We start from the raw sequence: 25,382 nt of genomic DNA on the forward strand, positions 1-25,382 counted from the left end.
ACTTAGAAACTTCTTTTCCTCTAATGTAAATCATTTTCTGCCTTCTTAAAAATAATGGTCATTTATAGACTCTTTTGCTTGCCTAAACATTATAATCAAGGTCTCATAAATTTAAAATTACTGATAAAGACTTAGGGAATAGGAAGATATACTGTCTGTATATCTTCCTTTTCCCTATGCCTTATCTTTATTTTCCCCATATTTTATTTTCCCTATCATCTTGCTCCCTAGAATACACTTTGTTTTTTAAAAAATTGCAAAGTCATTGGGATAACTTGAGAGATGACAGATGGTGTTATCCTCAGTAAGGGAAAGTAGGTGGTAAAAAGGGGGAGTCACTAATGTCAGGCAAAACATCAGAGTCATGGTACCAAGAAGACGCTAAACATGGTAACATTTATTTCAAAACTCAAAACTGATTCCATATTAATAAATACTTTTAACACTGAATATAGAAAAACTACTATGCATGTTCTAATACAGTTTACTAAAGAATCAGAGAAAAGGTAGTCTTTCATCTCTCGGCCATTGAGAAAACAGTCTGGAGGTAGGAATAGCTTCAAGGATATTGTGTAGAATTGGGGGAGGTAAAGAGAGGAGCTGATAAAACCAGGAAGAATTTTCTACTCTCCTTTCCTTACTAGGGCCTTAAAATTAAAAATCTGAAGTTGGAAAATACACCTGCACAACGTACCAGATTTCCTTCTCAATTTTGGTTTAGAATCACTAGTTGGTGGACGGGGTCAAAAATTGGAAGCAGGTACCCAATTTGAATCTAGGTCAGATCCCGCTGGCTGATGATGGGTCCATGAGGCCCCTCAGAGGCCAAGCAGGAGACCGGACAGCTTGTCCTTAAAGCATCTGCTTTAAGGCACAACCACAGTATCTTTAACTCAAAAATTGAAGGCATGGCACAATGTGACGGCCACCTCCACGTGCTGTCTAGATGTAAGTCCTTTCAGAGCTGTCTTTGTATAAACTCATCAGCCAATCAGCTGGCCTGTGATCCAGCTCCTCCACCCTCTGGAGCTGGGGGGACACTTCAGGCGGGCAGCTGTCCAGCCCCTTCACCCATGGAGAGACCCCATAGAGAAAACCCCTCTGGCCACTTTTTTCTGCAAACACTCAAATGAAACAGAATCTTGCAGATTTGGAGTTCCTGCTCCTAATTAGAAAAAAAAGGTAGAGAAATGCTCTGGAAAGGGACAAAGATAGCCCCGAGTCAGATCAGTCTCCAGTGCGAGTGGAACACGTCTGCTTTGGGCAGCTTCAGGACGTGGAGAGGACCCTGGTTTCCTCGGGTCTTTTTCTCAGAAGACATAATTTTCCAGGCTGTCGTCACAAGGCTTCAAGCTAAAGCCACCACTGCGGCGCTGGCTCTCAGGAAGTTTCTGGGTAGGGCAAGGAAGGAAGAGGGTTCTCCTTGACCGTGATATATGATCTTGTGGCCAAGAGCAAGGGAAGGCAGCAAAAGGGAAAAAAAGAGGTTTGTACCTAGTGCTCTTAGTACAGGTGGGCAACAGTTTTAAAGGGAAGAGTTGTTTCAGGTTCTGAAGGCCACAGAGGGACTCCAGCTGCACTGCCATGGGTCCTAGAATCGTGGGGCTTTTGAAGCTAGGGAGGACCTCAGGGCTCTCCTAGTTCAACTCCTTCATTTTCCAGAGGAGGAACCTGAGGCCTGGAGAGGGTAAGCAACGTCCCCAGGCCACACAGCTTGTTATATCTGCCTGGGGGACACAGAGAGCGGCAGAGAGGCTTCAGTGAGCAATGCGGTCGGTGTAGGCGAACATCACGCAGCACGTGGTTAGTTACATTCAGGACCCCCGAAGATGACAATGTCCCACCCCTGGGCCCTTTCTCGCTGATCTGTCGCAGAAGTGGCCAGGTCCTGGACCGAGCTTATCCATGAGGTTCCCTCGGGAAGCGGGGTGGTGCAGGTCGCCGGTGTGTCCTCACTTCCCCGTCCGGAAGGCCACCTGGATGGCTTTGATCCACTCGGTACGCTCCTTGGGGGTGGCCGCTTGCAAGAAATAGTGAACTTCATCAGCCGTGATGATCTCAAAGAGGTTCTCGTCTTCACTCTTCTTGCCTGGTGAGAGAAAAAGTGACGGTGGGCATGGACACCAGAAAGGCCCCTAGTTCACCCTCCTTCTGCAAGCAATGAAGTCCCCATTTTTCAAGCGTTCCAAAAAAATTAAATATGTGATTTTCAAACTTACTATCACTGTATGATCATACATATTCATGATATGATTATCTATATAGTGCTTATATATACAGGTATGTAGTATGATTTTGTGCTTGTGTGTGTATGTGTGTTTAAGAAGTAAAACCTTCAAGGAGAAACATTTTATAGTTTATAAGCAAACTAAATTTCTCACTTTTGCACACAAATAGTGTTTAACCCTGTAATAGTGTCCAGTGAGTATCTTTCCTCCACTCACAATATAAACCAAGAGCTGACCTCAATATATTTTTTTAAAACATCAAAAGAACCCCAGATTCACCACCAGTGCCATCAGTATAGCCTGAACTGGTTTTTATCAAGGGCTAAGTGAGACTCTTTGCTGAAAGATCGGAAAGCAGCACACTTTCCAGTACTGTGACAAGACTTAAAACACATCCATCTCAGATCGCAAAGCAGCACGCTCTCCACCCCAACCCTAAGGAAGACCCTACGGGGAGAGGCGAGTGAGCAGATCCAGGAATAGTAAAAATCTCGGCTTTTGCAGCTGCAGTGTTTTCCTGTCAGCCTCTGTAACCTCATAAACCCAAAATGACAAGGAGAAACCAGGGTCTGGATGTCTGAACCACATCTTCCCACTGACACCACTCCTCCCTACACCTGAGGAGACACGGTCATTTCATCACCAAATCATAGACTTGTGACCAGGACCCAAGGGTCATCTGGTGCGACTCCATCATTCTCGGAGGAGACGGGAGAGCCCAGATTAGTTACACAACTCAACGCAAAGTTGTACCACTCACTAACTAGCCTAGACCTAACTCTAACCCAGGAGCAGTTCTTGCTCCCCACACTGCCTCACGGCGCAAATGTTCCTTTTGTTGTGGGATATTTCCTGGTCTGTAAAAGGTCCCCTTTAAGGAATGTCATGGCTCAGTCTCAGGCATCAGGAGGTAACAAATGTCTCCATCTAAGCCGGTTCTGAGGTGATGGATTTTTCTCAGCATTGCACTAGGATTTATTCAAGGCATCCACAAAACCACTCCAAGTCCCCGAAGCCCGGAGAGCCAGTGCAGCAGTTGGGAGAGAATAGCTTTGGGTCTCTCTAAAGTTTTCAGACAGTAAATTCATTCATGCCTGAGTGAGGGAGTGATGGAGTGAGTGCTGTTGACTCAGGGTGCCCAGGTGTGGGAAGGGAGCCTGGGTAGACACACCTCTCTCCCACAAAAATTCATTCTTACCATCTGGGTTGCTCTCCACTGAGGTCACCACACAGCCTCTCAGGCGAATCGCTCCCAAGGGATCTTCCCCCTAAGGAGAGAGGAGTCCTTCATTATGTTTCCAAAGTAAAATGTATGGGTGTACTTTATGCTGTTGGTGCAAAAGCCACACAGACTCACTGTGGAGTAGATAAGAGCAGAAAGAGATGAAAGAGAACCCCTTCTGGAGCCTCCATCCCTCAGTTCACACAGCGGGGGGGTGTGGAAGCTGGAAGACGAGACACAAGTCAATCTGAGCTTCACATCTGGAGGAAAGTGACAGGCAGAGGAGGCAGTGAGCCTGAATCATCACGTCCCATGAGAGAAGGACCACACGTTTCCAGAGCCCTTTGGCCCTAGGCAACAGGCGTAGTAGTATAACCTCCACAGGAGGGAATCGAAGAGCCCTGCACTGCAAGCAGAGGCTGAGGACCCAGTCCAGATAGACATGCTCATTGTACTGAGGAAAAAGCCCTCTTCTGAATAATCAACAGCCCAAATGGCTGGACTCAAACAATGTTCTCACTGAAGTAGGCCTAGAAGAGGAATTATCACTTTTTTGCGTATTAAGCGAAGAGCACAGTGTTGGATTGGTTGAGCTCCTCTGAAAATATCAGATTGGGGCAAACAAAGAAAATTCTGTTGAGTTGACCAAATAAATGACCATATAGTGATATTTTCTTCCATCCCTGTGATTCTGCTGGCCTCAAAGCCTAAGATCTCAGATCTTTGCAATAAGAAGGGGTAGGAAAAGGTAGAGGAGGGTGAGGAAAAAGAAGAGGGGAGCGTGAAGAGGAAAGGGGCTTCAGCAGAGCAGAAAGGGGCCTGGGAAGCCCAGTGGATAGAAGCAGCAGAGGCTTCTAGTGGGATGGGTTTATCGAGCACAGCCTCTCACCCCAGCAGGGTCATAGTAGTGCAGATACGCAGGGTCTTCTCTCAGAATGAATTTCCTCACTTTCCAGTTCTTCCGCCTATGCCCCTGTATCCAAGATCAACACAGAAAAGGAAAGGATGAGTTCTTCGCATCAGTCAGTACACCTAGTACCTACGTGATAAGTCTTGTTGAGTTGAAATAAGAAAAAAATAAAGATGAAATCCTAACTCCAGGAGAAACCAGGCTACAATCCAGACCTTTGTCAGAGAGATAGCAGTAGATAGATGTTATTAAATCATGGATTAAGTTATTTCTAAGATTGTCTTACAGCTTTAGAATTATATAAGACAGTACTATGTACAGTGTACTGTGTTAGGTAATGGGGCGCTATCAAGAGATTTAAGACATGGCCCTGTGCTTCCAAGAGTTTATACCCTATGTGGAAATATAAAATAGCAAATGTCCAAATCAAATAACATGTATAGGTAATGAGTTTCAAAGAATTCTTTAAATATTTATTGTTTATTATTTGGAAAGTTAATTTGGGGTTTTTTTTGGTTTTTTGGGTTTTTAAAATTTTTACTGAAATACAGTTGATTTACAATGTTGTGTCAGTTTCAGGTACACAGCAAATTGATTCAGTTATGTACACACACGTATATATATTCTTTTTTAGATTCTTTTCCATTATAGGTTATCACAAGATATTGAGTATAGTTCCCTGTGCTATACAGTAGGTCCTGGTTTCAAAGGATTTAAATGAAGGGTATGTAATTGTGGGTTTGGGATGTCAAAGAGAGCCTCATAAAAACCTACGTTTATCCACGTGGGACACACAGGAGTTATATAGGTGAGAAAGAGGTGGGTGGGAAGACCACTGACAACAAAAAAAGCAGCGGTGGGAATGTCCAAGGCATATTCAGACCCTGATGAGTAAGACCAGTCAGGCTAGAAGGCAGGGCTCATGAGGAACAGCAGAGGCAAGTTTGGAAAAGTGGAAGCAAACCGTAAAAAATGAAACATGGGGGTATTTTCATTGGTGGCTTTTGAGTTGGAAGCGAAAAGATTACAGTGACATTTTAGGAAGATTAATATGGTGACAACATACAGGATGGACCAGCTGGCTAGATTAAAGATAAGCCAGGGGTAAGATAATATGGTAATAAGAAGATCATCAAGAAATGATTGCAACAATCCTGGCATAAAATCATTAGGGACTAACAATGGGTAGCAGCAATGGAAATTGGAAGCAATAGTGGTTGTGACAGACATGATGAAGAATAGGACTTAGCCCTTCCCCATAGAATTAACCGTTGACATCATCTAGACTGTGGGTTCTGAGGCGGGATTTGTGTCTGTTTATCTTTGTTTCTCCCACGCCCAGCACCGTGCCTGGCACACGGGAGCCCCTTCATATCTGTTTGTAATTGCCTTGAATTACCCAGTTATTTCAATTCGCTGATAGCAGTTGTTTAAAATGTTAGGTTAAACCTGATCCTATGATTTCCCACAGTAAATTCAAATGACAACTCCAGAAGCTAAAAAAATTAGATTAGAAAATACATAGTTTCTATGTTGCCAATATGAAGAATATTGTCTGCTATTTCTGAAGCACCACATGTTAAGAGGCACATATACAAATTTTCCAAAATTTTTCACTGCGCTTGTGTAGAAAGTGATGAAACGTTTGTGATTTTAGCAAACTGTGCCTCCTTCATAATGCCAGGTCAGAAGAGTCTAAAGAGAGCTTTCAGGAATGGGTCTAAGTTATTTGGCAGGTCGTCTGGTCAAGGAGCTCAGCTCCAAAGAACCTTTTACTTGCCTGAAGCATGGAGCGAGGAACGCTGTAGAGTCATATGGGAGAACAGAGAACATTTCTATCTGCAGTATCACATACAGAATGGCTTTTGTAAAGCGTCAGTTTCTAGAATTCTTGTTATGAGTGCCTGCTCTTTGCCTTAGCTGATGCTGCCCACGGGCTGAGGACACCAAGGCTTCTGCCCCACGCCGTTTCCTCCAGATCCACGGATACACAAGTCCAGTCCAGCTGGGACTCTGTCTACCCCTTTTCAACCTTCATGTTCAGTTTCCTCCGGGCTCCGCTCTAAATTAAGGCTCGTCAGATCAACTAACTCAAGAAAAGTCCTTCATGGCTGATAACGATCTAGAACTATAGAAGACATCAACAAAAAGGAAACAATGAAACTCCTTTAACAGCCACCTTTCAGCACCTGTGATGAAAGAGCCAGATAACGTAGGAACGTTTGTCAGACAAATGAGAAATCAGGTGATGGACAAGCTCTGCCTATGGGCAGCAGCCAGATCCTTCCCTGTATAAGGCTGGCCCTGCTCCTATGCTCGTCCTTTAATCTAGTCAGTGAGCACCCTGTCATAAAAGTTATTAGAATCGTCTAGAATCCTTTCTAAACCGTGGCTGTATTATTCCCTAGGACCTCGTTCTCTCAAAACCTGATGTGAAGGTAAGTTTTCCACACCAATGCCCTACTTCCCCTAGTGAAACTCAAAATCCATATCAACGTTCTCTTTTCTAAGTATAAATATACGTTCAACTTTGGTTCTTCTCTCTTCACCCTGGAAGTTCAGGGTCCTATTATAAGTCAAGTCTCTCAGTCCCACGGGACCTATAGACAATGCATGGAAATCTCCTTACAGCAACCAGATTCTCTCTGCTACGTACTGAGAAGTGCCTTTAAGACAGCTCACGGCACAGCCACGAGGGCAAGACCTTGGCCTTAAAAAGCGGCTTTGGCTTCTCGACAACATATACTAGCCTCAGTTGTTTCACCCTGAATATTCGCATATTTTCCTGTAGAGGTGCTGGCCCTGAGTTCTTCACTCAGCTCCACTCCTTGTGTTCTCTTACCTTTTGGCATCCCGTGCCTTGGAGCCCGGTAACTAACCAGAGCTCTTCAGCTCACCCCAGCCCCTGCCTTCCAGACTGACAGTGGCCAGTACTGGTGGACACCTGGTCATGACTGAGTCTGTGCCCTCTGAGCAGATTTGACCTTTGTCTGCTGCTGCTCTTGCAGAGCTGGTCTGGATTTGGTCTCACCGTGACCCACCCACAGGCTGAAACGGTACTTCCGTGCTCTCAGTGGTTTATGATGTTCCTCTTCTGGGTGTGGCCTGTTCCTATTTCCTGGTTACTTTGCAGGGAGGAGGGATAGGCCAATGGAAGTACTTTCACCATGAAACATCCCTGTCTTTTGAAGGCATCTCTTAGCCAGCTGATATCCTCCAGCTAATGAAAGGGTCAGCATTTTCTTGAAACATTGATAGAAGAAGAATTTCCCTATTTTATTTATTTATTTTTAATTTTTTGGGCTGCGCCACACAGCATGTGGGATCTTAGCTCCCCAACCAGGGATCAAACCCACGCCCCCTGCAGTGGAAGCGCGGCGTCTTAACCACTGGACTGTCAGGGACGTCCTGAATTTCCCTATTTTCAGGTGCTTCTGCCCTGTCTGCCTCAGTCCTCCTGACCTAATGCCACGTTGATCATCTACTTAACTATCTATCTATCTTTCACTAGGTGGGTGTCATTTTCTAATTGACTATTGACCAAACAAACAAAATCCCATTTGGTGATTTAGAATACAAAGGACTTGGTAAGGGAGAAAGGTTAGAATGGAAGAGTAGTGACCACTCACCTGCTTCAGTAAACATCCCTGCTTGATAATGACCCCTCTGAACTCTTCTTTCAGAATCACATCATCATCACTAGAATTCTCTTCACAGAAGAACCCACTGTCTGGCTATTGGGGAACCAAAGAGCAAATTTATTTTCCAGTCTTAGGCATATTGCTACGTATACCATCTCCATCTCCCTCTCCCCTCCAGCCACTCCTTCCCCCTGTGGTTTATTGGTTTATTCCAACCTGAACTTTAAAGTTTCTGGGTTTTTTTTTTTTTTTGGCCTTGCAGCGTGGCATGTGGGATCTTAGTTTCCTGATCAGGGATTGAACCGGCGCCCCCTGCCGTGGAAGGTCAGCGTCTTAACCACTGGACTGCCAGGAAAGTCCCATCTAGATGCTTATTTCTTGTTGCTAGATGCTCTCTTGTCTCCGCTCAAGTGTGGTTTTTATCAATATCCTTTCATTTTCTTGAGTTCCCCAAGCTATATTGGAAGTCTAGCTCAGCACATCTTTTTTCAAAGCCTTTCTTCTCTTGGGATCTTATGGCCAAATCCCTGAAAGCAGAGTTGGCTAGTTTATAAGACACTGTGCACACGACACAATCTCCACAACGCCCTCTGCCACTCAGCTCCTCCACTTTGAGAAGACCAAGAGCACGTGTCCAGCCACATCCTCTGAGGTCAGGAGGGAACTGGGCCTTGCTCAGCTATAAGAGAGCAATGAATCACACAGAGGAAGAGGAGCCACTGCGCTGGGTATTTTTAGAGTTCCACATTTAAATGGCTATAAACAACCAGATCAAAATTCTGAAAAAAAAAAAATTCTGACAGGGGAACGTCCCCAAAGTGAAATGAAACTCTCTCTGTGACAGTCACTTCATTTTTATAAGCAGCTTCCTTACTTCTGTGCTCTGACCCCAAATAGAAACAAAATTGCCAGAATCCCCCTAGAAATCCACTTTGCCAGATTTCTCATGTAACCCAAGATTAAGTCCGTATTGTGCAATACAGTGTTTCCCAATCTGTGGTAAGCATGCCACCGGGGATACTCATGGTGCAGGGGGAAGGAACCTGGATGAACACATTTTGTATTGAGTCACATATTTTAATGTTTATTTGGAAATATAAAACTGGCCCATTCTGATTTTACACATCTCCCTCTAGAAAGGAAGCTCCCAGAGGGCCATAATTTTTGCCTGTTATTTTTCTTTCCACTACTGTATCTCCTTTGTCTAGGTGGGTGCCTTTCATGTACTTGGGCCTAATAAGTTTTTTTTTTTTTTTTTGTGGTACGCAGGCCTCTCACTGTTGTGGCCTCTCCCGCTGCAAAGCACAGGCTCCGGACGCGCAGGCTCAGCGGCCATGGCTCACGGGCCCAGCTGCTCCGCGGCATGTGGGATCCTCCCGGACCGGGGCACGAACCCGTGTCCCCTGCATCGGCAGGCGGACTCTCAACCACTGCGCCACCAGGGAAGCCCCTGGGCCTAATAAGTTTTTATAAAAGAATTCTTGCTTAGAATAAGAATAGATATAGCAAATTTTTAAAAGTAAATAAAGAAAACTATTCAAGTGAACAATATTTTCCTTTAAACAATCTCACTGGATGTGACAGGCATGGTGGAGGGGGACAGCTGTCAAGTCAGGACATGGATCAACGCTGTAGGGCTGGGCTCTTTCTTTCACGGCGGATATGAACTGAGACCAACCCAGAACCCGCCCAGAGCAGCCCCCAAGCCAGGAGGAGTAGGTGGGGAGCTCTCTCACTCACAAAGTAGTAGAAGGCGTCGGGGTTGTCGAGGAAAGGGTTCTCAGCAGTTCCGTCCACCGCGTATTTGGAGAGGTCTCCAGCAGGCTGCAGGTACCCTTCGTTGAGCAAGGAGGAGGCTATCACCAGGCCCTCCTGGCGATTCCGAACAGATTTATTGGAAACCAGCCAGTCGATGACACAGTTACCTGGATGGGACCATCAGAGGGAATGTTAGCTCTCTTTACCAAAGAACAAGCCACTGACAGTTGCCCCTGGAGAGCTCCGGATGACCCAAGTGTCGGACTTGTCTCATCTTCCCTGTTACTCCAAGAAGGAAAAATGAAATCCGCGGGACAGATACCTGGAAACAAAAGGAGCCATGTAAAATGTTTTGAAAAACATCTACATGCTCCTCAAGGAACAAGGCGTGCATAAAGAAATGGTTTTTACTAACCCACTCATTTATTCCATTAATGACCTAGAACTTCTGCTAGGAGCTAAGTTCTGTGATGGGTACTGGGGAGGCTTCCTCAGGGAATCTAAAAAGGGGATCTGCGTGATAAGTGTTGTGACAAGTGCTTTGCTGTGGATGGATACAGGGAGCTGCTGGGTCAAATCTGCAGGAAGGCGTGGAGGGGTGGGTGGGGGAAGGGCTACCGCGTGCGTGCGCGCCATCAGGAAAAGTTTCACAGAGGAAGTGACACTGACTGGATGCTTGCCAACCATCTACTCAGGCAGGGGCCGAGAGGAACCAGCAGGGGCTGAGGGAGCTGCAGTGTGAACAGACTCACACAGGCATGAAGCAGCCCCGCTGGTGGGTGGGGGGAGGAGTTGGTGGAAAGAAGGCAAACAATGACAAGAGAGAGAGAGGAAGGCCCAGTGTGAGTGGGGAGAGCTTTGATGGTACATTAGGATATTTGGCAGTGAAGAGCTATTGCAAGTTTTTAAGCAGAAAACACCATGACAGTACGTGTATGTCCTAAATTCGAATTTGGCGATGTCCCTTGCACCGAATGTCACACCTTAGACAAGGGTCTAGCAGAGACCCTGAGAAGCCATTCAAACAGCCTTCTGCCTCAAGAGAGGATGGCAAGGAGCCATCAACTGGATTATTAGCAGGTTATAATGAAACTTTTTATGAAAAATATTCTGTACAACCAACAAGGTCATAGCACAGGGCACTATACCCAATATTTTGTAATGACCTATAAGGGAAAAGAATCTGAAGAAGAATATATATATATATGTATGTATAACTGAATCACTGTGCTGTACACCTGAAACTAACACAATATTGTAAATCAACTATATTTCAATAAAAATAAGTAAATAAATAAAACAAATTTCTTTCAAACATTTTTTATATATATATGTATATATACACACACACACACACACACACACACACACACGTAGTCTGTACAAATGTAGTCAACCAGGGAGCCAACATAACAGGTCCCAGGTCATCAAAGCAAGAGCAGTAGGATACGCCATCCTTGAAACAAGAGTGAAAGCAGTTGATCAGTGTACCTTCCATGAATTTCATATACAAAATGCTTTGCCCACTTTTCTTTCTCTAGAAGGATAAACTAATTAATACTGCCTTTCTGACTTTAATCCTTGTAGTGACCCTGTAAAAGAGGTAGGGTGGTAATTACAGACCTCTTTTAAGAATGAGAAAATTAAGACTCAGAGGGTTTAAGTGACCTTAGGCCCGCGTTAACACCTGCCATGGGCCTTCACTTACGTGTTCTAATCCTAGATTCCATATGTGTTCAGCTAGGCATGCCGAAGCTCAAAAGACAATTTCGGTCTAATCTCCCCATCGCCTGACATTCAAGGTCCTCCATCACATGTCATCAGTGCCTGGGTCCCAGTCTCGGCCACAGACTTGTCTCTCCGCTGAGACCACCCGAGTCCCACAGGAAGGCTCAAGCCACCTGAATTTCTAGAATCCGGTATGATCTTCAATGGATAGAACTTAAGTAGTTCAAGCCCAGTACTCTGGGACTCAGTAAGACATTTCACAGGAAATAAGTCTGACCTGGACCTTGTGCCCAGATCCATATCAGAACTTCCCCTTGGTTTCTTTTTCCAGAGGCTTTGTCTTAGTGACCTCGGTCCTACTTGAGTTAGGGCCCTGCCTTATTCTTGGTATCTGGATTCCAAATCTCAACCCTGGCTTTTCTCATGCTAATGGACTACTGCCTTGACTCTCTGAGGCTGAATTCCCCTGGGATACTACCCACCCCCTCCCCCCATTACCCCAGATCACACCCTTTATCCTCCACCTTCATAACATTGACCTCTACCGTTTTTGTGCATTATCTATTGATTGGACAGCCCTTCGGATTCCATCTGTTGTATCTTCTCAGTGTTTTCCTCTCTTGACCTCTATTGCCACCGTAAGTCAGCCATGTCTGACATCTGACAACCTAGTCCCGAACTGTACTTCCCATTTTTTTTCCCCTAAGGAACCATCAGTCCTACCAGGCTGGTCATTTTCTTTCCCTGATGAATATTCTGGAAATCTCAGCCCCATAACTTTGTCCTCACCATCTGCTCAGCCTAACTATCCTCATCAGAATTCCCTCCCACAAACACTTAAAGAAACTCTACCCACCTTTCAGAGTAGAATTTAGGCACCATCTTCTATTCATCCCAACTACCCCAGAGTTCTTTCTCTTTTCTGAACACACAGAATTGATTGTCTGTGCAGTCGTGTGACTCCTTAATCATAATAACTGCATTGAGAACCTGTACCATATAGTACTTAGAGTGTGTTCTAAACACATTACAGTTACAGCAAGCCTTAATGTAGGTGCACTACGATTATCCCTATTTGATAGACAAGGAAAGTGAAGAGAGGCTAAATTGTTGGCCTAAGCTTTTACAGATAGTACGCTGAAGAGCTAGAATTTGAACCAAGGAAGTCTGCCTCCAAAGAACATGTTTTAAACCACTACACCACCTCCCTAAACCCATAATGCATAATGCCTCACCCTGTGCAGCCTCAGACATCCCGAATGTTTCCACCTAAACTTTACATTGGGTATCTTGATTCCTGTTTATCACCTTATTCACCTCTGTGTCTATTTCCACATCCTGCCATTTACTGGAAAACAAAATATGACCCTTTGATTGACATAGCTGGAACTTCTGAGATTTTTATCTTGAACGACAAAGTTTTGTTTCACCCTTCTTTCTCCTTCCACGCTGGGGAAGTTCAATGATCATGTCCACCAGCCTGCATTCCATGACCCCACTCCCCGCCCCCATGCTCTACATCCATCACCCACACGTGAGGCTGAGCGAGGCCTCCATACCGCCTGCCCCAGAAGCCCCACTTCAGACTCACAAGGCCTTTTACCTGTGAAGCAGTGATTGAAAATCTTCTTGTCCTTCTCTAGGTTCAGCTCTTTTACTCCTTTTTCAGTGTCTTTCATGGACAAATACAAGGCACTGCACAGAGGAAAACACATGGGTGAGTAAGAGCTTTTCAGAATGGCCAGTCCTCTCTGGGATTTGCCGCCTCGAAGGGGCTGCTTCTGAGTACAAGCCTCCCCCTCCCCAGGTGAACCCTGAGCCTAATCTCTCCAGTAGATCGTAAGTACATCATTAGACGGCAGAGTTCATAATCGCATAACTTTGTGGACTGAGCAACATTCAGCAAAACGTACTGGGAAGGTACTTAACGTCTCTTAAATTCGCTAAACTCTGCTGGTTTAATTTTTAGTGTCTGAGATGAAGAGTTGCCCCCAGTTAGGTGCCCAAGATGAAATGTTCTTGGGGCTCAATCCTCATGTCCCATTTCTTTGTGTCCTTCAAGAGACCATCTGGTATAGACATTTGCCTCCCAGAAAGTGAATGTCTTGACTAAGCTTATCCCTTTATCCTAAAAATTAGGAGATAAAGCAAAACAGCGAGACATTCTCATTTTTGTCCTTGAAGTAATAAACTAAAGATAGCCTTATCAGAGAAATTGCAAGCAACAAAACCCAAGGCCACGTTCATGGATCTCGTGGCTCCACATAGCACAAGCATCATTCGCACTTAGCTCTGACAGCTGTGGTTAGAAATGTGGTCACTTGACCACCCCACCCAGCAGCTACAGCTAGACTAGGCAACTCCTCTTGGGTCTTTACCAAAAAGCTTTCTTGGTGAGAGAAAGTGCTCATTCTCTCTAAGCTCAATGCACAAATTTCATCAGACTCCTGTGACCTGCCACGTCCTACAGGAAGCATGCACAGGACTTTTTTCAGTCCCCTCCTAAGGACTCCCCTCACCCATTTTGTAAACCAATATGGAATTTAAGTAGCCAATATGGAATTCTTCCTGGCAGGGCTCCTGTTACAGGATATGTTCCACATAAAAGCAAAAACCAGCAAAAAGTAAAAAGACTCCTAGAGAAAGGGGCTCATGTGATATCCACCTTTAGGCAACAACCATCACCTGCAATTCCAGGCCAGTCAACATCAGAGGTCATTAATCTAGGCCAAGGCACAAATGGCTTCCGGCTAGGAGAGGTGTTCACCCTTGCTGAATGTGTGAACTTGAACTTGAAACCTTACCTGCTAGGACACACAGCCCGTGCCTTTTCCTACCTACCTATAGACCCTGAAGCTTTCTTTTAAGAGTAACTTATTATGGCTACTTCATATATACAATGATGCATCTCTCTCTCTCTGTCTCTTTCTCTCTCTCTCCATCCCCCATCTCTCTCTCTGCCAAGATTACCCAAAATGAGGGAACTTAAATTCCACTGCCCCCTCTCCTCAGCTGCTAGACCTTAGAGAAGCCACAATCACTCCTTCAGACCCAGGTAAACATCTTAGTAAACCAAGGGCCAGTACTATGGACCTGGAAGGGTGGATACAGCCTTCAGAGGTGACCAAAGCAGGCCTTGGAGCAGGATCTGTTGTGAGATTTCCTCAAGAAGCAGGGTGGGAGGAGGGAAGAGTGAAGGGAAGCAAACATAGAAAATCACCCTATGGAATGAAGTGAGAGAGTGGCATGGACATATATACACTACCAAACGTAAAATAGATAGCTAGCGGGAAGCAGCCGCAGAGCACAGGGAGATCAGCTCGGTGCTTTGTGACCACCTAGAGGGGTGGGATAGGGAGGGTGGGAGGGAGGGAGATGCAAGAGGGAGGAGATATGGGGATATATGTATATGTATAGCTGATTCACTTTGTTATACAGCAGAAACTGACACAACATTGTAAAGCAATTATACTCCAATAAAGATGTTAAAAAATAATTTTTAAAAAAAGAAAATCACCCTAAGTCAATGGTTTCTGGCAGTCGGATGGACCTCCTGGTAGATTTCCTGGCAAACTTCTGACCTCCTTCAATGCATTTAATGGCCTTCTTGATGTCCCGAACCCAGCCATCTCTCTCCTCCAGGAAGGCTGCCTGGAAGAAGTGGTCCTGCTGTTTGGTCGTAGTGATCTTAAACACAAACTGAAATCAAAACACATCCCATTAGGAATGACTCCTTTCAAGGGGCTGAGGTCTCTTATGAAGCACAGCAGTTGAGCCAACCCTGTTCTGGAAGTGCTTGGCCAAGAAAGACCCAAATGCCCAGGGTAGAGGGTGGGTGGTGTGGAGAGGGACTGGCCCAGGAAGCTCCATTCACATTGCAGGCTATGCATGGTCTCAAGGGTCAGCCCCTGACAAGGTATTCATGGTGGTTAACGACATCAACTCACCATCCTTTTGCCAAAGTCCTGGCAAGGGCTAGTCAGAGTGCTTCCTTTCAGGGGAATCATTCCTTTGGGGCTGTTATCACTTTTCTTCTTATAGAATTCAACTCCATCTTCTAACAACACAACCCACATGGGTTTCCAGGTGTTGAACATGCTCCCCTGTAATGACAACAGAAAGAGCTGGGTAATGATGTTTTCTAAAACTCTTCTATAGGTGGCAAAGGGCTTGATAAATAGCCTAGCTTTGGCCAGTGTGGACACAGGCGACCCGCATTTGTAACTCAGAGCACAGCCTTGTGTACAGGCATGGCTAAGAGGTATGAAAATCACCTGCAGAACCGTCTCTAATGCCAGCATGATGCTGTCATGTCAGTGTAGCCTTTAGGAATATCCTTACTTAAAAAGTTTTCAGTTTGGATTAATGCCAACTGTCCCTTTATCAACAGATAACCGTTCTGACTACATCAAGGAAGTCTCTCTTTTTTATCTATATTTTGGGAGGGTTTTGGAAAAGGAAGAGAACAGGGTTCTATGCCTCTTATCTTTGAACCCACGATGTCACCCTGTCATGACTACCACAAAATGGGGTTATCATCCAGTTCCCAGAAGATCCTGTTGGTTATCTTAAAATACAAACAGCCTCTATATAAAGGTCCAGTTTCCCAAAAGGAAGACTATTTATGCAAAGAAGATAAATACTTGTGGGACTATCATTTTGCTTGTCCAAGTGTTTCCTTTGTTTTAGTGACTGAAAAAAAAGTGTTAAATTAATACACACTATCTCTTTTCTGAACATGCAGAATAATTATTCATGCTAGCACTGAATTATTTCCCTTTTTGAAAAAATGGGCAAGGTCAGACACTATGCCAACACATGAAATAATTTCAATCAAATGTCCTTCTGTTTTACATCTATCAGAGAGAAACTCAGAATATAAAGAGTTCCTGCAAATCAATAAGAAAAAATACAAATAATCTATTTTTTTTAATGGGCAAAAGACTGGAAGAGGCACTACATTAAAAAAAAAAATCTCTGAAAAAGTGTTTAACATCATTATCCATCAGGGAAATGCAGATTAAAACCACAATGAAATACCTCTGCACACCCACTAGAGCATCTAAAATTTTGAAAGCTTGAGAAGAGCAAGACTTGGCAAGGACGTAACTGGAACTCCCATACGTGGCTGGCAGGAGTGCAAAATGGTACATCCAATTTGGAAAACTGTGGAGAATGTTCTAATTCTTAGAAGATATATTTTGACATATTTAGGCATGAGGGAGCATGATAAGCTGACTTATTCTCAAATATCTCAGCATAAAAATATGTGTGTATATTTATATAGAAATACAGAGATAAGACAAATGTAGCCATGTGTTAACAATTCATAAACCTAGGGAAAGAGTATATAGGTAGTCATACTATTTTCTCCACTTCTCTGTGGGTTTGAAAATGTTCAAAATAATTGGGAAAAATTAATAAATAAATGAACAACACATGATACTACTACATACTAAAATTTGGGATGTGCTTTTAGGGAAATCTATAGACAAGTCTAAAAACTTTTAAATAAATGAAATTAATAAAAGATCTATTCACAGAGCTAGGAGTAAGAAGTTGGACTAGATGACTGCTGAAATGCCTTTCAAGTCTCAAATTTTATATTCCACTTCTGACCTATCAAAGATTTATAACTGCCAGAGTCACTCAGGGCTTTTGACCTTGGAACCGGGATAAAATTAGGAGACGTCAGCCAGCACTACATTCCTTCCGTAGACCATTAAAATAAAACTACTCCCGGGCTTCCCTGGTGGTGCAGTGGTTGAGAGTCTGCCTGCCGATGCAGGGGACACAGGTTCGTGCCCCGGTCCTGGAAGATCCCACACGCCGCGGAGCGGCTGGGCCCGTGAGCCATGGCCGCTGAGCCTGCGCGTCCGGAGCCTGTGCTCTGCAGCGGGAGAGGCCACAACAGTGAGAGGCCCGCATACCGCAAAAATAAATAAATAAATAAAATAAAAATAAAATAAAACTACTCCGGAGCCAAGTATTCAAAATGAGTTTGTGCTTTACTAATTCAAATGCAGCCTCAGGGTCTGACAGCTCACTGGGTGGAGGATGTGTCATTTGGGATTCAGGGGCATTGAGGAGGCTGATACTTGGTAAAACAAGGGAAATCGGACAGCTTATAAAGTGGGACTTTGTTCCAGTCTTGGTAGTGGTTAGTTAGGTTAGGATGATGGAATTCTGGGTCATCTTTCTCCTCTGCACCTGCTGGCTTCTCCCTGGATAACCTGACAGCACCTCCTCTCCATGACCGCTATATTTACACTTCTCTGTCCTTAACCTTCTTGGTGCTCACCCAAGAGCAAACCCAGAAGTGTGATCACGGACTGCCCATGCTAGAAAGGCATTTAGGATCATCTACCAACAGCCTCATCATACACGTAAGAAAGCTGAGGCCACTTTAAGTGACTGGGCCTAGTACACCTGACCAGTTAATGTGGGACTGAGATTAGAATCCAGGCCTCCTGATTCCTAATTTTATGTTCTTTCCACTTCCCCTTAGACGCCATCTTCATTTTGGTTCTCACTGAGTCATTCTTGAATCTAAATCAATTTTTAGGCCACTTAGCCAGCTATATATATAACCTCATATATGTGTATATGTGTGTACATAAAATCATAAAACATATCTAAATTGTAAATCACATCATAATATGATCCTATATAATAATATGTTTTATGATATTATAAATATATAAGGTTTATATATGTAAGTAAATATATATGTGGCATATGCCTGCTTTCCTCCATTATAGGCCCAAACCTATACAATTACATGTCAGAATGGGCAGGTTTTAAATGTTGAGTCAAATTTAAAGTTTCCAAGTGAGTCACTGTACATCATCATGGAAGTGGTTAGTTTAGTGCGTAAGAGTCTGACGTTGCATGATACCAAAAGAAGAAATCTTAAAGCTCAAGATATTTGACCACTTAAAAAAATTGAATTTCTGTACAGTAAAAAAACAAATGAACAAACAACAACAACAAAAAAAACCCTGAACAACTGAAAAGCAAATTAAAAGGTATGAATATTTATAATATAGTGTCATATAATTAAAGGTTAATATCCTTAATATATATATTTTTGGGGGGGGGTTACGCAGGCCTCTCACTGTTGTGGCCCCTCCCGTTGCGGAGCACAGGTTCCGGACGCGCAGGCTCATCGGCCATGGCTCACGGGCCCAGCTGCTCCGCGGCATGTGGGATCCTCCCGGACCGGGGCACGAACCCGTGTCCCCTGCATCGGCAGGCGGACTCTCAACCACTGTGCCACCAGGGAAGCCCCTTAATATACTTTTTAACCCTTTAGAATTAATAATAAATATACAAACCCTCTCAATGTTTTTTTAAATGGACAAACAATAGAAACAGCCAGTTCTCAAAAGAAGAAATGCTTGGGTCCAATAAACATAAAAATGTACTGCTTCAACAGCATTTAAACAAATGCAAATTAAACAAAATATAAACTTATTCTTCAATACATTTTTTTAAAAGATTTATAAAATGTATTGGTGAAGATTTGGGAAAATGGGCGTGTGGGGAAAAAAAAGGAGCTCTATTGGTCAGCAGTTTGATGTGGGCTATCAAAAAAACTAAAGTCATTTGTAGGCTATATAAATAGAAGCATAGGAAAGTAACGTTCTAACTTTAAATGGAGCATCACCGGTAGGTGACCATGGAGCTGGGTGGCCCAGGCTTTTTTTTTTTTTTTTTTTTTTTTTTTTGCGGTACGCGGGCCTCTCACTGCTGTGGCCTCTCCCCTTGTGGAGCACAGGCTCCGGACGCACAGGCTCAGCGGCCATGGCTCACGGGCTCAGCCGCTCCGCGGCATGTGGGATCTTCCCGGACCGGGGCACGAACCCGTGTCCCCTGCATCGGCAGGCAGACTCTCAACCACTGCGCCACCAGGGAAGCCCCTAAACCTCGTTTTCTACATCTGGCAAATGAGGATAATGCTATCACCTATTTCTTAGGATGATTGGGAGATTAAATAAAATAATCCACGAACATTGCTTAGGGCAATATCCAGAACATAGGGAGCACCCAATAAATAGTATCTAGTCCCTGTAATTCTGTACTTATGGTTGCACCTGGAGAATGAACTTGACCTCAGGAAACCTCAAAGCTACAGATAAAGTGAAGGCTGTTCAAAAGAGAGTGACAGGATGGCATCTCTCTTGGGGAAATTGTTGGAACTGGTAGGTTTTAGCCCAGAAAGGGACAGGCAGGGTAGATAAGGACTGTCTTCAAGGGTGTGAAACATTTCGATTGTTTTGAAGTCTCAGTAGGTGAAAGTTTCAGAAGAAAACAGTTTGCTGCATAACTTAAGGGAGAAAGTTAAATTAGTGAGTTCCCTGGCACAAGAGGTCTTCTAGCACGCTTGTGAACAGAGTAGTAAAAGAAATTCAGGCCACAGATGAGAAGTTCAGTTAAATGCTTATCAAAATATGTTACATTCCTTTCAATCCTCAGATTCTACACGTCTGTTCTAAAAACGTGTTATTACTATTATGCCTTTAGTCTTCTAATTCCAGATGCCCTTGCCTTCATCTGAACACTTGGGCTTCACCTGCAAGCAAAAACAAAACAAAACTGCAAAAAAATCCCCTCAAAAACATATTTAACATGAATACCTAAAAATGACCCCATTAGAAATTATTTTTTTAAGTTACTATAATATGAACCCCCGAGATTTTTTTGGTTTCTCTACAAATAATGAAAGATAAAGCAGCTCCCATGCTTCAGACACTGGCCTGGGTGTTGGGGTATAAACATGAACAAGACGCCATCTTTGCTCTCAAGATGTTCACAATCTAACAGGGGAGAGAGTGACCTGGACCTGCAACTCCAGGGCGGTGTGATGAATGCACAAACTGAGACAGGCCTTCCTGCGCATGTGTGTCTTCACAGAAAGAAGCCATGACTCATTGCCGAGGGAGGGGACAGCTTGATTGTGGTGCCGAGCCCCTCCCAGACATCTCCCACCAAGTGAAGACACCTCCTTTCACTTCTCCTTTTCTTCAAACTTCTCTTTTCCTATGTTGACATATAGCTAGAATTTAAAGGAAAACTATATGATGGTCAAAATGACATATTGAACAAAAGCAGAACTGTGAGTTAGTATCATCTATGCTCCCACACTCATGGGACATGTTATTTTAAGTTGGTGTTGCCTCTATGAAGTCCTTATTTCTGCTACATCATAAATTGCTTCATCTAGTTGTCCAACCTGATCTATGACATCACTTGTATAACATCCCAGATCAATGGTCATTTTGTGCCAGTTTGAATACTTTGAAGGCAAGGAAACGAATCTGTTCAGTAGAATATTTTTTACATAAAAAAACTCTTCCAGGTTGGACAATTTCTCAATAAAAACATATTAGGTTAGCAATAGAAAAATGACACAAAGTGTCTTAACAGCATGTTTTCTGGAGTCTTAGGGATTTCGTTTCAAATTTCAACTTTGCCTCTTCTAAGCTGTGTGACCTTAGGCAAGCTACTTCATTTTTCCAAAACTTAGTCTCCTCACTTATAAAATGAAAATAATAATACTACCAATTTCCCATTGTTCTAAAGATTAAATAAGATAATACACTTAAAGGGCTGATCACTATGCCTAGCTTGTAGTAGGTGCTCAAAAAATGGTAACCATATAGGCAGATAAGATGACACAGTTTTGTAGGCAATACTATGAAGTCATTCTGGCCTAAGGTTCTCCCGGGCACCACGTATCACAGCAACAGTGCTTTGGAAGAGAAAATCACTGCAATCTGAGCCCATGAGGGCCACGTATAACACGGTTAGGCACAGCTCTCTGTGACACTGGGATCACACTGCTGGGTTCCAGTCAATTTCGGCCACTGAATAGCTGTGTGACCTTAGGCAAGGCCCTTTGCCTCTCTGTACCTAACTTTTCTCCGTTGTAAAGTAAGGGTAATAGTCGTACCCACTATATATATATATATATATATATATATATATATATATATATATATATATATATATTGCATTAATGTATTAAATGCTTAGATCTGTCCCTGCTGCAGGGTAAGCTCTACATATGTTGGCTACTCTGATGACAATGAATCAATGTGTGCGAATCAAGAGGGATTATTTCATGGTGTCTGGAAGGCAAGGTAGCCGTTCGAAAGAATTGCTGGGCAGAGACCCCTGAGTCCTGCTCTCTGTTTTGCCCCAGGCTTTCCTCCTTCTATCAGAACATCAGCTTTTTTGCAGCCCTTTTCTTTCCTGACCAAGCCTCTTGTCCTTCTCTTTCTCACCACCCCGATTCCTGTGCTTTCCCCCAGCCTCACAGGCCACCTAAATTCCTAAAACACTCCTTGGGTCAGCCCTGCCACTCAACATGCTGGCTGTTGTCATAGAAACGACAGTTGGCTGCATAAACCTCTAGGAATGAGACTGGTTGGTGACGTGACTTGGTGGAGTCTAGGTTATTGGTTGCATGTAATCTGCTCCTCTCTTTTTTTAAGCTATGATTATAAACATATCCAAATCAGTAGTATATTTTCAAGGACCTCCAAAATATGTTTATTAGCTGGAAGTAACCCCCTAATCAGAGGAAAAGGGAGGTTGAGGTCACTACACACACTCTTGCCCACAGTACAGTTTGTCCAGGCCCCACTCTGGCTCTGCAAAGTTCATCTCACCTCCCTTTTGCTGGCTTGGGAAGCCTGCTTTTCAGAAGGCTTCCTGGGATCAACGAGATGGTGGGCTTTGTGGTTGGGCAAGCCTGGGTTTGAATCCCAGGCTGTCCTCTTACTGGCAAGCCACTTATTCTCTCTGAGCCTCAGTTTCTCATCTGTAAGATGGGGATAAGGGTATAGGGTGGATAGGATTGAATGAGATGGAGTTCATACAGTGGCTAGCTGCTACATGGCAGGCTCTAAGTGCTCTTTTTTTTTTTTTTTTTTAAGTCAAAGTGGCAAGACTTTGAGGCAAGAAAATCCGGGTCTTCTTTAGAATGAAAAAGCTGCAAAATGACAGAATCATGTATTTTCCCTCCTGCTCTTAACCATCAACTCTATTTAAAGATCTCAGGAGGGAGGCAAAGGAGGAAACCTGAATTGTGAAATGTGGACAGTTATCTTGCACAGAAGAAAAGCAGAAACATTATATAGTCGATACCATTGACTACCGAGCCCAAGATTACTGACTTGACAAAATCCTTGCACTAGCATATTCTAATGTTATATTTTTTCCACCCAAAACATCTTTATATCCAATAAAATTATTTCATAAAACAAGAATAAGGAGAAATATATTCTCTATTACCACCCAGATATCTTAAACGGCGTAAGAAAAAAAGGTGAACCGAGGGAGACATATATTATCGCCTGTCGTGCTTTAACATCAATGACTATAGTCAAGGCATCTCCCAGCCTTGTCAGAGAAAGATCTTCATGCTCTTTTCTTCACTATTAACTTGGCAACCAATCCAGGAAGCAGGGCATATGACCAATAGCGTCTAAGAGAGGACTGCCTATCTACTGAAGTATACAGCAATACTGATATTAATAATCATTGTGACTTAGGTACCATCTACTGTGTGCTAGGTTCCTGACAAATACTTTTTAACTCATGTATATGAAGTATCTGAAAGAAAAAAAAAATGACGTCTAAAGAAGTTAGGAAGTTTAGCACCTTACTGGGAAATTCTGACTTCAGTTCTGCAGCTGACAAAGGGAATCTCTGAATCAAGTATTTCTTTAAAATAACAAATTAGAGAATCCTAACACATTATAACAGAGAGTGTTCAAAAGGCCCCAGAGAAAAATGCAAAAAGTATGAAGATGTAAATTGTAGACATGAAAATTATGGGAGATATAAACTGGAAAAATAAATATGAAATCTCACCAAGTTTTTTTCTAGGTACTTTTTCTAGACTGACTTTTACAGGCTATGATCTGAGAGAATTACTCTCACTGATTTAAAAATTTATTAATTTAAGTCCATATGCTTGCCAACCCTAACTCTTTCATCGTCATATTCTAGTGGGGCAGATTCACTTATTAGAGATTGAGTCTTTTAATCATTTGTAATTTATAGAGTTTAAAATGTAAGTATACAATATAACAGCAATTTTAATTACAAAATGCTTAAATTGTTTTTTTAAAAAAACAAGAAAACAAAAAACCTTTGCAGAAAATGTTTCCATTCACCTGTTCTTCTCAGGATACTAGCCTAAGTGACCAGGAAAGAAATGTCAACATTAATTACTGTTGGCTCTCAAGAGAGTATTAGTGCCTATTGCAAACAGTCTACATACACCTCTGTGTATATACATGTGTCTTTTCCAAAGGATGTTTCAAAATATGGCTAGCTAGAAAGAATACCAGCTGAGGGCTCATTTATTCTCTGGCATCTACTCGTAACTCTCACGACCATAGACACATTACAAACCCTAACTTAGATTGAATTTACTCAATGAAAATCCCAGTGTACTGGACAGAGCTCAGTGCCAGGAGTCAGGGAGTGAGTTTCTGGTCCCAAATCTGTCACAGCCATGTGACTTGGAGCAGTCACCCAGCTTCTGGGTCTCAGCTTACTCTTGTGGAAATGAGGGAATGAGGTCAGACGGTCTAAGGCCCCTTCCAGATTTAAATCAAAACAGAATCAGGCAGCACTGTGAGCAGTTTAACCTCCTCTTAGTAGAATTTTCAGGTTAAAATGTTAAACCATGGATGGCCTAAAACAGAGTCCCATTATGCTCTCATTCAATTAAAAACTGGAACGTACTGAATTCAGTTCACTTCTAACGCCCTGAACTCACTTGGGTGGGTGTGAGTTACATGTTCATATAGGTGTTGTCCAACAGGATGCCAATGGGCCCTATGTGTGAACTCACCCTCTTGGGGAGTATCACAGTGACACAGCATACACCCACCATCAGGAGAAAAACCAGCAGTGCTAATGAAATTCAATTTCCTGATGCCACACCAGTGAAACCAAGCGTTTTTGAGTAAACTTGTGTCTCTGTTTTCTAATCTTTAAAATGGTTAATCTACCTACCACCTTAACAGCACGTTATACAAATTCACTAAGAACTGTGAGTGAAGAGATTTCAGTCCAATAAAAAAAGGATGAATAAGCTACCATTACTGTATCATTATATCCGCTCATCTTTAATATTTTCTTCTTCCTCTTTTCCAAAACAAAAAAAGAGGGGAAGAAGAATTTAAATAACAAATGAATAGTTTCTCCTAGTAACCTCTATAGAAGAAGAGTTTCAGTCTTCTAGCATAACACACATGTGTGACTCTTGAAAAGGATGCTTTAGGTCCTGAAGGATTTCCAGACCCTGTCGTCTAGAATTCTCAGCCCCACAAAATCAAGCTGTGCTGACGTCTGAGCTGGATTCATTCACTTTTAAGAACCACAAGGCAATGGAACACGTACTGGCACCTCTGCACCACTCCAACCTTCTACAGGCTGCGATGCTCTCCCGTTTCAGCCCAATAGTTTCAGCAGGTAGAGAGTGCAAAGCTGGACTCCAATCCTCCCCCACCCTATCTCCAGGGACACCCTTTCAGGTGGCACTTTGCTTACCCTCTTCACAAGGTAGCCCTCCCTGATCCGCTTTGGTTCCATGTCGGACGGACAAAGAGATGGCCGAGTCCCGCCGCAGAAGTCGCCTCAGAAGCTCGCCCTCCTCTGAGAGCTGGGGCCGTTGTGGGCTGCTTTTCTAGAGCGAGGGCCCTTTCACAGTTTCCCCTCTGCTGGCAATCGCGTGATCACATCCTCTTCCCCTCACCGGGGTGGAAGTTTAGAATAAGGAACTGCAGAGTGAAACAACCCATTCTTTGCTAACATTGGAGATTTGTCAAAAGTACAGTTGGGTCGAATATTTACCTAAGGTCAATTTTTAT

General features: G+C 43.3%; 1 protein-coding gene across 1 annotated transcript; it reads right to left on the reverse strand.

The window, feature by feature from the left end:
* Nucleotides 1-377: 377 nt before the first annotated feature.
* Nucleotides 378-25,220, reverse strand: PLEK (pleckstrin). The gene is made up of 9 exons (XM_012535664.3): nucleotides 25,063-25,220; nucleotides 15,435-15,590; nucleotides 15,005-15,186; nucleotides 13,091-13,182; nucleotides 9,742-9,926; nucleotides 7,990-8,094; nucleotides 4,340-4,423; nucleotides 3,427-3,496; nucleotides 378-2,089 (listed from the first exon to the last, which is right to left on the reverse strand). The coding sequence occupies exons 1-9, from the start codon at nucleotides 25,102-25,104 to the stop codon at nucleotides 1,953-1,955; spliced, it is 1,053 nt and encodes a 350-aa protein (XP_012391118.2). The 5' UTR covers nucleotides 25,105-25,220; the 3' UTR covers nucleotides 378-1,952.
* Between the last annotated feature and the right edge of the window lie 162 nt (nucleotides 25,221-25,382).

The sequence above is a fragment of the Orcinus orca genome, chromosome 13 (assembly GCF_937001465.1).
Source record: "Orcinus orca chromosome 13, mOrcOrc1.1, whole genome shotgun sequence".
NCBI lineage: Eukaryota > Metazoa > Chordata > Mammalia > Artiodactyla > Delphinidae > Orcinus > Orcinus orca.

Coding starts and splice junctions, on each gene's coding strand:
- PLEK (XM_012535664.3), bottom strand. CDS start 25,104: ATGGAACCAAAGCGGATCAGGGAGGGCTACCTTGTGAAGAGG. Junction 8,095..9,741: donor CCGACGCCTTCTACTACTTT/GTGAGTGAGAGA, acceptor GTTCCCCAATAG/CCAGACAGTGGGTTCTTCTG. Junction 2,090..3,426: donor AGTGGAGAGCAACCCAGATG/GTAAGAATGAAT, acceptor TTCTCTCACCAG/GCAAGAAGAGTGAAGACGAG.